We start from the raw sequence: 13825 nt of genomic DNA on the forward strand, positions 1-13825 counted from the left end.
GAGAAGAATTGTATTAAACTGAGTCAGAATAGGCATTTATATATAAAACATTTTATAGACTTCTGAGGCAATATTTGTCATTAGTTAATACATCTTTTTAAAAGTTTGAAACATTTATGTCTTAGGTTTCTCTAAGGAAATGTGTTGATATTTAGGAGGAAAACATTAGAATTCATTGTTGAGCTTGGATTTGAAGAATGTATGGAATTAATTTGTGGTTTATATTTTGGTCAGAAAATAAGGTCATGTTTCTACATTAGCATTCTGAACAGTTGATATGAATCCAACGAAAATCATGCCAAATTAAAAGGAACATTTAAAATATAATGTTGAAAATTGTTCTTGTAATGTCTGAGTCCTTTTAATCAATTAATTGCTTTTTCTCTGCAATAATTGTAGACAGCTGAAAGGTGATCAAGTTTAAAATATTCAATTTTACTTAAGCATTTTAGATTATAGAATTGTAGATGAAAACTGCAACATGTGTGTACCAGTCCTGGAAGCATCCAAGAAATAAGGGCTTATATAAAAAACTTTTTGTTGTAAAAAAATGAGATTTATTACTTGATTCTCAGTATAAAGAGGTTGTCATACTTAAAAACATAACTTTTGGTTCATTGACTTCTATTTGACCTAAGTTATACATATATATTTTAATGTGATCTTTGACTTTACATTTAAGTTTGAAGAATGTATATTCATTTTACAAGAATAAGGGTCACTGAATCATTGCAAACATGAGCAGAAAACCAGTTTTTAAAAATAACTATTTTGGAATAGTTGTAAAGATAGTACAGAAAGTTCACATATACTTCTTACACTGTTCCCCTATTGTTAACCTCTTATGTTTTCACGGTACATTTGTCAAAACTAGGAAGCCAGCATTAGTGTATTACTGTTAAATTCCAGACTTTAATTGAATTTCATAATGTCCTTTATCTATTACGTGATCTAAACCAGTATACCACATTGCATTTAGAAAAATACCTTTTAAAAATATTTTAAATTAGCTAATTTTTGGATAATTACAAATAATATGTTGTAAGCTTCAGGGGAGCAAGAATATTTTTTTCTTTTGTCAGCATCTGGGTTAGTACTTGTTATCTAGCAGGCACTCAAGTAAGTATTTGTTGCATAATTAGATGAATCTCTGAGACACACACTTTGGAAATAAACGCCCATGAACCTACTTCTTTCATAGCACTAGAAAGAGTTTGTCGAATCTATTTGTGTTTCTTCACAGCATTTTTTTTTAAATTACAAATAGGGAGAAATCTTGAAAATGATTGAACTAAATCTGATTGAATATGTTAGTGAATATAAAATGAATTGAAGTTAAAATATATGTACAATTTTGGTAGAATATAGGAACCATTTTATGACTATGGGACTGTTATAGCTGCATAGCTTTCACCTTTTTAAGCAATAGTATTAAGAAAAAAGTTAAATAAAAATAAGGTGGCATTTAAATTCTCTGAGCTTAGACTAGCATATTCAACCTTTATACCATGGATAATCTGTTATAGCTGTTTTTGTTTCACCTGTTTTCTTGCTTAATAGTTAAATTTCCCGAATCTTAAAATTAGGCTCATATCCGTCAATTCATTATAATATTGACAATTTATTGCTATTTAATACTAATTTGACTTACTTAATATTCTTATACTGTTTTTTAGCTCACTGAAATGCAAGCTGAGAGTAGTTATTACAGCCCTCAGAAAGTAAAGTCTAAAGAAATATTGTGTTGGGAACAAGAAGGAACTACAGTTGAGGTAATGTTTCAGCATTGAACATATATTTGTAAAATCTTTTAAATGGTCCTTAAAGTTAATATTTAATAAATGCAGGTTTTTATCATAAGTGGTATGTTTAAAATACATTTATAGTTTCATATTTCTATTTTAATAGTAGTATTGGTTGAAATAATTATTTTAACAAAGATTTTACTGTAATATGCAACATTTTTTCACTTAACATGTATGTGCTCATATGTATTTGTGGATTAATGTTTATGAAGTACCAGTTATTGAGGATACATGGACAAGTAAGAAGTTTCTTACTTTAATAGGGTTTATGATCTGAGGAGAATAAATTTGGAAAGGTCATACTCCTAAAGATGTTTCCACTAATTTAGAAATTCTACAAAGAGAGCCTATGACATTTTTATGAAATTCAAGTTTTTAGTTCCAGTGTTTCCTTTCCTCTTATAGGCCCTAATGATGGGAGAGCCTTTCTTTGATTGCCAGATTGGTTTTGTAGGTTGTAGAGCCATATGCCTTAAAGGAATTATGGGTGTTAAAGATTTTGAAGAGAATATGAATAGAAGTGAAACCGTAAGTCAAAAAATTTTTCCTTTTCCCGCCTTTTTTTTTTTTTTTTTTTTGTGGGTAGAATGTAGGGGTAATGAAGTGCTTATTGAAGTGTTTAACCATACCAAAAAATCTGTTAGACTACATATATCTTTGGCTTAAGAGAAGAACTTTGCTGTTTTCCCTGTAAGAAGTTATGGAGCTCAAGGGAATTTAGAAAGTTGGTAGCATTTAACACCTGGACAGTAGTTCCAAATACTTTCCAATTCATAAATGTTTCTTCTTTCTTGTTTATGGCAGCTACTTGGAGTTCCTTTTTAGTTTCTTAAAGTGTTCTTTGCCAAAATAGGCAGTGAAAATGGAGACAGCATTGCTTGTATTACAGGACTGTTTAAGTTGTAGTGATTTCTATTGACTGCCGAATGAGAGAAAACCAAGGTTTTATTTTCTTTAATGGTCTAATGAGTTTTTTCTCCTGTTTAAAATATTTGCATTTATTTTCAGGAAGCCTGTTTTTTCATTTGTGGTGAAAACTTAAGTATGAAAGGTTTGACATACCTTACAAATTCATTGTTTGATTACCGAAGCCCAGAAAATAATGGTACTCGTGCAGAATTTATCTTGGACGGAGCTCATCATAAGGTCAGAGAATATATATTTGAGCCAACTTCTAGGCTGTTTTTGGGTAGACACTATATGAATACTTGTGATTGCCATCTTCTTAAATAATATATTCTTAATGCTATTTATATGGCATTTAGAATGTTTTCATCCATCTTCTACATCTAGGGAGGTTTGAAGAGTTCACAAAGGTTTCTACGTTAGTATGAAGCCACAGTTAGTGTGTATCCATTCCCTACTGTTAAAGTAGTCATGGAGAATACATATAGAAATATTTCTTTTAATTTCAGTTACTTTTGGATTGTGGGATTTATGGGAAGAGATGAAGAATTTCACATATTACTATGTATATATCTTACTGTTTGAATTTTTTCTATAAGATTATATTAATGTATTTTTTATGGAATAAATTTAAAAATTCAAAAAGTTACCTGAAGATTAGTGTAATAGAATAATTTACATTTTAACCCTCTTCATTACAGATTTGCTTTTATAGTTAAAAGTAAAGAATTTAATTTTGATCTGCATAATTAACATGTGTTTAAATATTTTAGTATATCTTTAGTGTTTTAACTGTTCCATAAAAGTGCACTGAAATATTCAAGGATTAACTCTGTTAGACAGTTCTGTGATGGTAATAAAGGTAAAGTGTTCATTGTCCTGCTTCATTAACCAGACATTATTGATAAAGTGGTCAAAATATTTAGTAGAATTATGGATGCCTTTTTGTGTGTTCTGTAATAGAGTTTACCTTTCTTAGAAGTGAATTCTTTGATAACCTTTTTTTTTTTGGTTTTGGTTTTGGTAATCCTTTGAGTTGATACACAGTCTATATAAGGATGTGTGTCTGATTCTTGATATATTTATTAGATTTTAAACTCAGAATTCTCTTCTATACAAGGTGTGTTCTGTTTGCTTTGTTGGCAGGAGACATATACTGAAATAGCTGGAATGCAAAGATTTGGAGCTTTCTACATGGATTACCTGTATACAATGGAGAACACCAGTGGCAAAGGTACCGGTTTCTTTCATGTTTGCTTTTCCTCGAACAACAGAAAGAAATCTGTATGAGAATCAATTAGTCCTTGACTGGTTGTACTCTGTTACATTAGGTTTACCTTCTGTTACTTTTTGAATTTTAATGTCATGTTAATTTTCTTAGATTCTTGATATTTTTAATCTTTTCTTTGTGAAGCTGATTGAAAAGACATTTTGTATAATCAACTAGAATTCTCATATGTATCAAATACTAAAATTTTAATATGTCAAATTTTACATTACATTAAGTTGTCAAAAAGAATAAACATTTCTGTAGTAAATACATTTTGAAGGTTATAGAGATCTTTTTATTTAAAAAAGAATTTGTTGTTTTAAGCAGAAAAATAGAAATAAATTCTTTTAGGAACTATGGAACCTAGTCTTTTATTATTTTATCTTTTATTCTAATTTTATTATGTTTTAGAAAATTTAACCATTTGATATTTTATGTGCACATCAGTATACGATGTTACGCTTATTATTCGAGTCTTTTTTCATGTTGAAAACTTAGTGGAAATAGGTTCACCATTTTTTTTGGTTAATTTTTCATATAAAAAAAATAGTTTCTGTGTTTTAGGTGATAAATTAGATACTGTGAATGCAAATAAGACAGACATTTCTCAAGAAACCACTAAGTAGTATTCAACTATCTACTTAAATAAATGATAGCAAATTAAGAATAGTAGGCGTAAGAAGGTGACTACCTTTGTCTATGGGGTTGAAGACTTCACAGAGGAGCTAATCTCGAAGGATCATTAAGTTTTATTAGATGAAAACAGAAGGAAAGAGTAGTAATTTTCTGCTTCTTTCTTTTGGAATGTTGGTGTTCTCATTGATCAAACCTTGGATTCACTTCTTTTCCTAAACTCTTCCCTGAAGAAATCTCATTCTTTTCCTTTGAATTAAGTACCTTCTATATGTTGTTGATAACCATATTTGTATTTTTAGTCCAAACATCTTTTTTAAGGTTTAGAATTAAATATCCACTGCCAATTTTACATCTTCACTTCCATTTCTCACAAATATCTCAAAACCGAATATATCCAAAATTGAATTATTAATATCCCCATGACCACCTATTGCCTACTGCTTCTCCCCTATTTTCTGTCTTCTCTTGGAAAATGGTTCTATCACCTTCTAATTGCTCAAGCCAGAAACCTGGGAATTATCATGACACACTCCTTTGTCTCTTAGCGTCTAGTACATCAGCATATTTTGTCAAATTGTATCTCTAGAATATATCTTCGCTTCATTCACTTCTCATAATCTTCACTGTTATCACTCTCATCCAATCTGCTGTCATCTCTAGATTTGAATAGCTTTTTACTTTCTTCCCTCTTGCCCTTCTATAACCCATATTGCAGTCAAATTGGTTTAATTCCTGTGCTTAAAATCCTCACTGTCTGCACATTGCTTTATTTGAAAGTAAAATTTAAATAGTTTTTCAGATTTTAGTCTTGAATTAGTTGGTGGATGGTGATAACCACTATGAGAGATAGAGACATGAAAAGACTTTTAGAGGAAATGATGTATTTTGAGGTACTTGTGGACATTGAGGTAGCGATGTTATAGTGTTGTAGTTGCCAAATGGAAGCTGGTATGTTTCTTCTTGTTCAGTACAATGTCTTGCGTACGTGCTATGGATTCAGTATCTTGTGAGGAGGTTGAGTATGAAGTACTCACCTTTCAAATAAAGAAAACCTGGTGCTGAAAATTTTATTTGTACATATGCTGATTCTGCAATTTTTAAAAGATAGATTTACATTTGCTAGGATGCTTATATTATTTTCTGTCTGAGAAGATAGTAGTATAACTAGAATTGTTCATATTTTCCATTTCTGTGACTAGTATACAATGTTATAGATATCCTAGTCCTTAACTTTTTTTTTTTTTAACAAAACTTTAGGTCATAACATACAAACAGAAAAGTTCTATACATTTATGTACAGAATAACAAAGAATTAAAAAGAGCTAGTATTCCCCACATAAGCCAAGAAATAGGACCATGTCAGTGTCTGATAAGCTGCCTGTGTGTTCCTTTTCTATCACTCTCTCCTCCCCTATCACTAAAGGAAACTGTTATTCTGAGATTTGTGGTAATCACTTTATTGCTTTTGTATTAACATTTACACATCTTTCAATTATGCAAGCAAATATTTTTTTTTTTAGAAAATAATAAAATTCTGTTAATTTAACTTAATATCACATGTACTTTAAAAATGTGTTCATTCATTCACTCAATAATGTTTTCATTAATTCCTTGCATGCTTTTAGGTAGCTGTGTTCATATGTTTGTTTCTCATTGCAAGTCTGTATTCACTTACAGTATAATGATAGTGATGCGATAATAGCTAATATTTATTGAAGGGTTTTAAATGGTGTAACGTGCTGTTTCTAAGTGTTTACATGTATTAGCATATTTATTCCTCCTAGCAACCCTGTAAGATAGATAACATTATCCCCATTTTACAGGTGAGGAAACAGCCAGTCCTTATAGGTTAAGTAACTCGGCCAAGATCACACACCTGTTAGTGGAATTGAACCCAGCTAGTCTAATTATACATTCTACATTAATAACTACTATGTTTAGATTTTCTTCTTTCTTGGATTACTTGAAACAAAAAATTTGTAGAAATTTTTGTAGTTCAGAATCTTAAGAAAAGTATTTTGAATTCTCACAAGAGCTTAATTTTAAATACTTTAAAGAAATATTTTATCTAAAATTCTTGATTTGTTGTGACTTGTTGTTTATTTGTTTTTATAGTCCAAGTTATCAAAAAGTGTCCTAAATTTTATCTGAATATCTAAGTGCATATGAAACTAATAATTTCACAAAGTTTGTAGTAAATTTTGAAACTTTGAAAACATATTTGATTGGTGTGTTTTAAGTAAGTTCATGGTAGTATTCTAATTAATGTAATAACTAGTAAATGCAGTAAGAAACTAGTAAAAAGTAAGAAAAAGAAAAATGTAATATTACTTTACCCACATAAAATGGCATATAAAAATTCAATGAATGCGTTACCTTTACTACTACTTGATATTGATAAGCATCTCTGACAATCATCATGTTTTCGTTATGCTACTTGAAAGCACTCAAATGTTTTAAAAACTAAATCAAAGTATTTCTTATTTAATTCGAAATATTTGTCATTGTTATAACTACTACCTATTTGTCTTTTTTATTTAGGGAGTTATTGCACATATGTTCATGGGCAAAGTAGATAGCTGAAAATGTAATCTACAACAGAGAGATTTTAGAGATGTAGAAAGAGATAAAATTGAAACAATTCGTTATTGGATAGAGGAAAAGCACGAGAGAGAGACATTGCCCTTTTGAATCTGGATGTTCTGGATTAACACCAATAGGAGAGTATTGGTGTTAATTTAGGAGAATGCTGAAATAGAAGGATTCTTGATTCCTACATTTTTTAAGGATTAACTTTCCTATTTTTGTTTGAGTAAACAGAATGGCTTAAGAATTAAAAATTATCATATTCTTTATAATTGTGGATTATGTATTAAAACCAAATCTCTAATGTAAAGAGTGTACATAGTAGATAAGGAGAAATACCCGTCGGTAGAGCCAAGATTTTTGTTTTCAGAAGACAGCCTTGTTTCCCTTCAATATGTGGACAGGTAAGAGATTGAAGAACTTGGATTCTGCAACATGGAGGAGGGCCATGATAATTTTACTCTGGAAAAGAGTTCAAAGACGTTAATACCTATTGTTCATGTCCATGGTCCTAATTATAAAACTCTCAAGGTACCCTGTGAACGTGTCATTTTAAACAATCTAATTTTCAATGAAACTTGTAAGATAAAACAGTAGTAAAATGCGACTTCTTCCAGAGTTTCCCTTCCCTAGTCAACATAATAGTATTGGGTGTAGAATTATTGGATGTAAGCAATTAGATTTTAGAGAATAATTTTCTGAGAATGACCATTTCAATTTTGTAGCACTTTTTTATAATATTAAATAAATAACAAGAATATTTTTTTTTGAATCAGTTGTTTTTTGGTGGTAATATCTTCTCATCCCTACTGAGAAAATTACAGATTGGCATGGTTCTGTGTATGTAGCTGAAGGAGAATTGGTTTTAAGGCATTACGCTATAAGCTGAAAAGATGAGAGCAGAGTAATATTAAAATATATACTTTTTATAAGTGATTAATGCTTAAAATATTAATATAAAATTTGGCTTCTTGAAGGTTCTGCAAATCAACAAGATGTTTCTTCAGGAAAAAGTGAAGATTTGGGCATAGTTCAGGAGAAATCTACCAAAAGCCTTGTTATTGGTCCTCTTGATTTTCGCTTGGATAGCAGTGCGGTACATAGAATTTTGAAAATGATTGTTTGTGCCTTGGAACACGAATATGAACCATATAGCAGGCTAAAACCAGGTTCGTTTTTGGCTTAATTTTGAATCTCTTGCCAGTTATTTGAGTGCTTATATAATTTGCTTTGTTGTACTTTGCTGACTTACCTTTTTAGTATATTTTGCTTACCTGACTTGAATGTATTTAGTTGTTAATTTCAAGAACAAAATTGTGTGTGGAAATTATGGGAGAGGTCAAGATTTGGAAGTTATTTGCAGAAGTACTTATTTGTCAGTATTTGTCAGTATTTTATTGTCAACTTTTTGATACTCTTTCCAGTGAATACTCTTGAAATATGACCATTTTTTCCATGTTAGTATATTCTAAAGAGCAGACATGAAAATAGCTCTAAATATACAAATTTAACATTCATGAAAATTTAGATCTTACTGGTACAAAAGAATTTGCTATACAGCGATATGAAGATAGGGTTATGACAGTTTTATAAAATAAAAATTTCTTTTTTTATGTAATAAATCACTCCAGAGTAGGATATAATAGTACAATAAGGGAGTAAAGGATAGTAAAGAACTGAGCCTTTGGGTTTAGACTGTGGTTTGACTTCTGACCCCCACTTATTGACCTTAGGAAATTTAATTAACACTGCTGATTTTTCATTTTTCTTTGTTTATAATTAGTTAAATTATTATGACAAAGGTGGTTAAGTTGTCTTCCCAGTATCCATTCTCCTATTATTTTTTAGTAACAGAAATTTCTATGGTAGAAATATTTATGATAAAAATAAACGCTCCAAATAGACTAGATTCTGGCTATGGGGACAGGTGCAGAACCTCCTGAGAATTCCTGGGCTATGACTTTAGAAGGAAGAGAGCATTCCATACTTTTTTTCTTTTTCTTTTCCTTTTGTCTGCAAAAAAATTATAATGGCAAGGGCTGGAGCTGCCATCTTGGACCCTGAGATGAAAGCTGCATTCCAAGTACACAGAGCAATAAAATAGAAAGAAACTACATCTCCATAGAGTGGTAGCACCACGTCAGCTCTGGATCCTTTAGACCCAGACTGTTATGTGAAAGAGAAATAAGCTTCTGATTTTGTTGAAGCTTCTGTTATTTTACTTTTATCATAGCATATTGTTATCCTAAAGGATACACTAATAGGACTACTTCCAAAGATTAGTGCATTCGAAAGCACATAGCAGTGGGCCTAGTGCATAGTAAGTGCTCGATATATTCATGCATTTGTTTTTTTGCACCTCGCTTGAATGACTGATCCATGCCAGGCACTCTTATAAGTGCTAGGACGGTATGTACAGGCCAAAATAAAAAACAACGATACCACCAAATGTTGCAGAGGGTATGAAGAAACAGGATCACTTATTCATTGCTGGTGGGAATGTAAAATGGTACAGCCACTTCTGAAAACAGTTTGGGAGTTTCTTTTAAAACTAAATATACATCTACTGTGTAGTCTAGTAACTGCACTTCTGGATATTTATCTCAGAGAAATAAATTCCTTCTATCTTGTTATTCTAACATCATCTGAGATATACTTTATTCACATGATCAGTGTTGGCTCACCGTTACAATGTAAATTTAATCAGTAGGAAGTAGAGGCAAGAGCAAATGGTAAGTACATAGTTTTATCTAATGACATGGCTCTGTGATCCCATTGACCAAAACTTAGTAACATGTTGATACACATGGCAGCAAGAGAGGCTGAAAAATACAGTTTCTAGAAGTCCATATACCTGACTCAAATTCAGAGGGTTTTTTTTTTTTTTTTCCTAGAAGAAAGGAGATTGCACTTAGCAATCTCTTCTACAGTGGAATTATCACACACACACACACACACACACACACACGTGTATACGTTCATATAAAACATGAATTTTTATTTGAGGTTTTTATGAACTTTTATTGAAGTTAATCATCTCAGAAATGTATACTTTCATCTTTGATTGCCAGTTCTATTTCAATTATCCATTTTTGTAAAATATCACGTGAGTTTATCACCAGTAAACAAAGAGGCAATACAACTATATGCTTTGTTATCTGTCATGAGCTAAAAATGACAAATACTGGTAATCAGTAACCAAACCTGATACACTTTCAAAGAAATCACATGATTGGTCACTGATCATGATGCTCATCTCTATGTAATGATTCGTGGACTGAAGAACCAGCAGCGAAATTGTATGTTGTGCAGTTATTTATAGATATAATATTGTGGTAACTGATATTTGAGTTGTACTTTTGGGAAATGACATTTTTAAAGAAATCCATGCATATCAGAATTGTGCAGAGCTAGAGCTGCTCGTATATACATATACCATAAATATGAGTGCATATGTATTAAATGTGAAGTAGTTAGCAGTTCTCCACTTTTTTTGGTCGCTAATTATTGGAGTATAACCTACAAATTGGAAAGCACATAAAACTTAAACCATATCTATGTAACTGTTCAAGAAATGGAACCTTAACATCACTCCAGAAGTCTCTCTTTGTGCCCTCTTCTGATTATACGTGACCCGGCAAATAACTACCCTCCTTCTAACATCATAGGTTTAGGTTTATTTTAGAATTTATGTAAATGGAATCACACAGTGTGTACTCTTCTGTGTCTGGCTTTAGCTTATGTTTATGAGATTCAATCTCATTGCCGTATAGTATCATCCCATTGTGTGACTATCCATTTTATTGTTGATAAGTATTCGGTTAGTTTCTGGTTTTTGGTTATTATGATACTGATGCTAAAAACATTCTAATACATGCCTTTTCAACATATGTACTCATTTCTGTTGGCTGTTTAAGGGTAGAATCACTTAGGTAAAAGGATTGCATATGTTCATCCTTAGAGATAATTTCCAAACTATTTTCCCAGGCAGTTGAACTATTTTGCACTCTTACCAACAACATAGAATGTTTTAGTTGCATTTGATCAGGGGTTGGCAAACTATGACTTACTGCCACTTTTTGTTGATAATGGGTTTTGCATTTTAAGTAGTTGGGAAAAAACACAAAGAAGAATCATATTTTGTAACACATGAAAACTATATGAAATTTAATTCAGTTTCCATAAGTAATGTTTTATTGGACCATGGTCATGCTCATTCAGTTATGTTTTGTCCGTAGCTGCTTTTGTTACCACAGTGTCAGGGTTGAGTAATTGTAACAGAGACTGTACTGCCCACAGAGTCTAATATATTTTCTCTCTCTTTTTTTTTTTGGTTGACCTCACAGATTGCAAGGACCTTGTCAGTTTACAATCCCTTATATTTTTTATTTTTTTTTACGCCTACAACACCTGGTCTTCCTAGATGGTCTCCCATCCAAGTACTAACCAGGCCCAACCCTGCTTAGCTTCTGAGATCAGACGGGATTGGGCTTGTTCAGGGTAGCATGGCCGTATACAAATATATTTTCTATATGGCTTTTTTTATAGGATTTGCTGATGCTGGTCTACATATTTGCTAGCACTTAGTATTCTTAATCTTTTTTTTTTTTTTTAAGCCATTCCAGTGGGTCTGTAGTTATATCACATTGTTACTTTATCTGATGCCTAATAATGTCAACTAGCTTTTGATAGAATTTTTTGCCATTTGGATATATTATATGTTGCTTATTGAAGGCTTTTTGGACCATTTTTCTATTGAATTATTTGTTTATTAATGAGTTTTAGGAGATTAAAATTTTTTTTTAATATGCTGTGGGTACAAGTCCTTTGTGGAGTTATTTATATCTCTATGGCAATATTTTCTCTTAATCTGTGGCTTGCTTTTACATTATCTCAATGGCATTTTTATTAATAAAAACTGTTATTCTTTTAACAAAAGAGATTGGAAATTTCTTTAAAATTAAAAAATTTTTTAAATCAGAAATGTAAAATTTTAGATAGCAAAGACATACATTTATATTATGGAGTAATATAATTTATTAAAGCTAATATTTTGTAGTTTATTGTCGAAGAGGAAAAATAGAATTTGACCTTAAATTTGGATAACCAGTTAATTTTTTAATTATTTAAGAAAATTATCTAAAAATAATTTTTATTAAATTTTTATCATTTCATTTTAGATATTAAGGATGAAAGTGAAATAATACTGAATCCAGAAGAAATGGCATCTTTGGAGGAATATATTCCTACTCGACATACAAGTATTACTCTTCTCAAATGTACTTGCACAATTTTCATGGCTGAATTCAACTTGCTGGATCAATTGCTGCCTGTCATTATGGGAGAAAAGGTATATTTTGCAATTTATTTCCATGTATGCATGTTTGTTTGTCCCATGATATTGTAAGAGGAGGGTGATTAAGTAAAAGAATATCTGCTTATATAGTTATCCTATGAAGTTAAAGCAATGTAAATGTGATTGTGTTTTCAACCTAAGGCTATTTAAGAAATGTTGAAGAACGTGGGCCTGGAAGTCAGACCACGATATACTAGCTGTGACACCTTATGATATCTTGTCTTATTTTCCTTTTCTGAAAAACAAAAGAAAATTATATTTTTCAAGTGGGCTGACAGATTCAACCAGTAAAGAAGCAAGAAGCCCAGATATTCAGATAGTTTATTACTTACATAGATAGTAAAGTAAATCAATAAAGGTATCAGCTTGCTATGTCCCTTTCAGGACAGCCCTTAAACCAGAAGGCCAAATGACATGGAACACACATGGTAGGGTACCCTGTTGATAAAGATTTAATTCTACACTGCAGCTGAGCAGGTATATATGTCTGTCTGTCTGTCTGTCTGTCTGTCTGTCTGTCTCTCTCTCTCTCTCTCTCTCTCTCTCTCTCTCTCACACACACACACACACACACACACACACACACACACAGCTGTACTATTAAGAAGGGTAGATGGAAAGCCCATTTATCTCATCTGGATGAGGGATGCCGATGAGAAAATATCTCATACCAGGCTCCCTCAAGATGACAAGGTGAGTGAGAAATTTTTTAACAGCTCCTTACAAGACCACTTGTCTTCCCCTGTTCTGATAGTGTCATAGGATGTTCTGCTAAGGCTCAGGTGTCCCCATGGTTGAGCCTTGCCTTTGTGATCTGCATGGATTTGTGTAAGATTGTCAGGAAGCTGGCACAGAGCAGTTCCCCTAGATTCTAGAATTATTTTGAATATTCAGTGAGATAATGCACATAAACCATTTTGCACATATTAGGAACCCAGTTATTAACTATTGTTATTCTATTTAATGAGGGCTTATTAGATGCTTAATATTTGTTTAAGGTCAGTAAGGTCACTGTATTGCTTTCTGAGTTTGCCATATACATAATAAGATATCTGTTATCTTTATTATTTTTTAAAACTATTTTAACTCTGACTTTAAGAAGAATTTATGGAAGTATAGCAGGGAATTGATTATGAGGTAGTAGTTTTATTTTGTATATTTGTTCTCTATTGGCTATTCATAATTAATTATTGTGTTGCTAGGTAAAGATATCACTGGGGAAAATTTCAGTGAAGATTAAAATATGTCAATATTAGACATGAACTT

The 13825-nt window shown here is 31.4% G+C and overlaps 1 protein-coding gene and 1 pseudogene across 12 annotated transcripts in view; one reads left to right on the top strand and one right to left on the bottom strand.

Annotated features, from left to right (window-relative positions):
- LOC105300614 (vacuolar protein sorting-associated protein 13B-like) overlaps positions 1–13825 on the top strand; it is a 361156-nt gene that overhangs the window by 70566 nt on the left and 276765 nt on the right. For all 12 annotated transcript variants that reach the window (XR_002783438.1, XR_002783439.1, XM_023538219.1 and 9 more), the window contains 6 exons: positions 1677–1772; positions 2211–2333; positions 2814–2951; positions 3858–3945; positions 8181–8372; positions 12384–12553. Coding sequence is in view for 10 of the 12 variants with exons in the window: in XM_023538219.1 (XP_023393987.1) it covers positions 1677–1772; positions 2211–2333; positions 2814–2951; positions 3858–3945; positions 8181–8372; positions 12384–12553 (807 nt within the window). In the remaining 2 variants the exon portion in view is untranslated. The remainder of the gene's footprint in view (positions 1–1676; positions 1773–2210; positions 2334–2813; positions 2952–3857; positions 3946–8180; positions 8373–12383; positions 12554–13825) is intronic.
- LOC111747223 lies at positions 11602–11720 on the bottom strand (annotated as a pseudogene).

The sequence above is a fragment of the Pteropus vampyrus genome, unplaced genomic scaffold, assembly GCF_000151845.1.
Source record: "Pteropus vampyrus isolate Shadow unplaced genomic scaffold, Pvam_2.0 Scaffold215, whole genome shotgun sequence".
Taxonomy (NCBI): domain Eukaryota; kingdom Metazoa; phylum Chordata; class Mammalia; order Chiroptera; family Pteropodidae; genus Pteropus; species Pteropus vampyrus.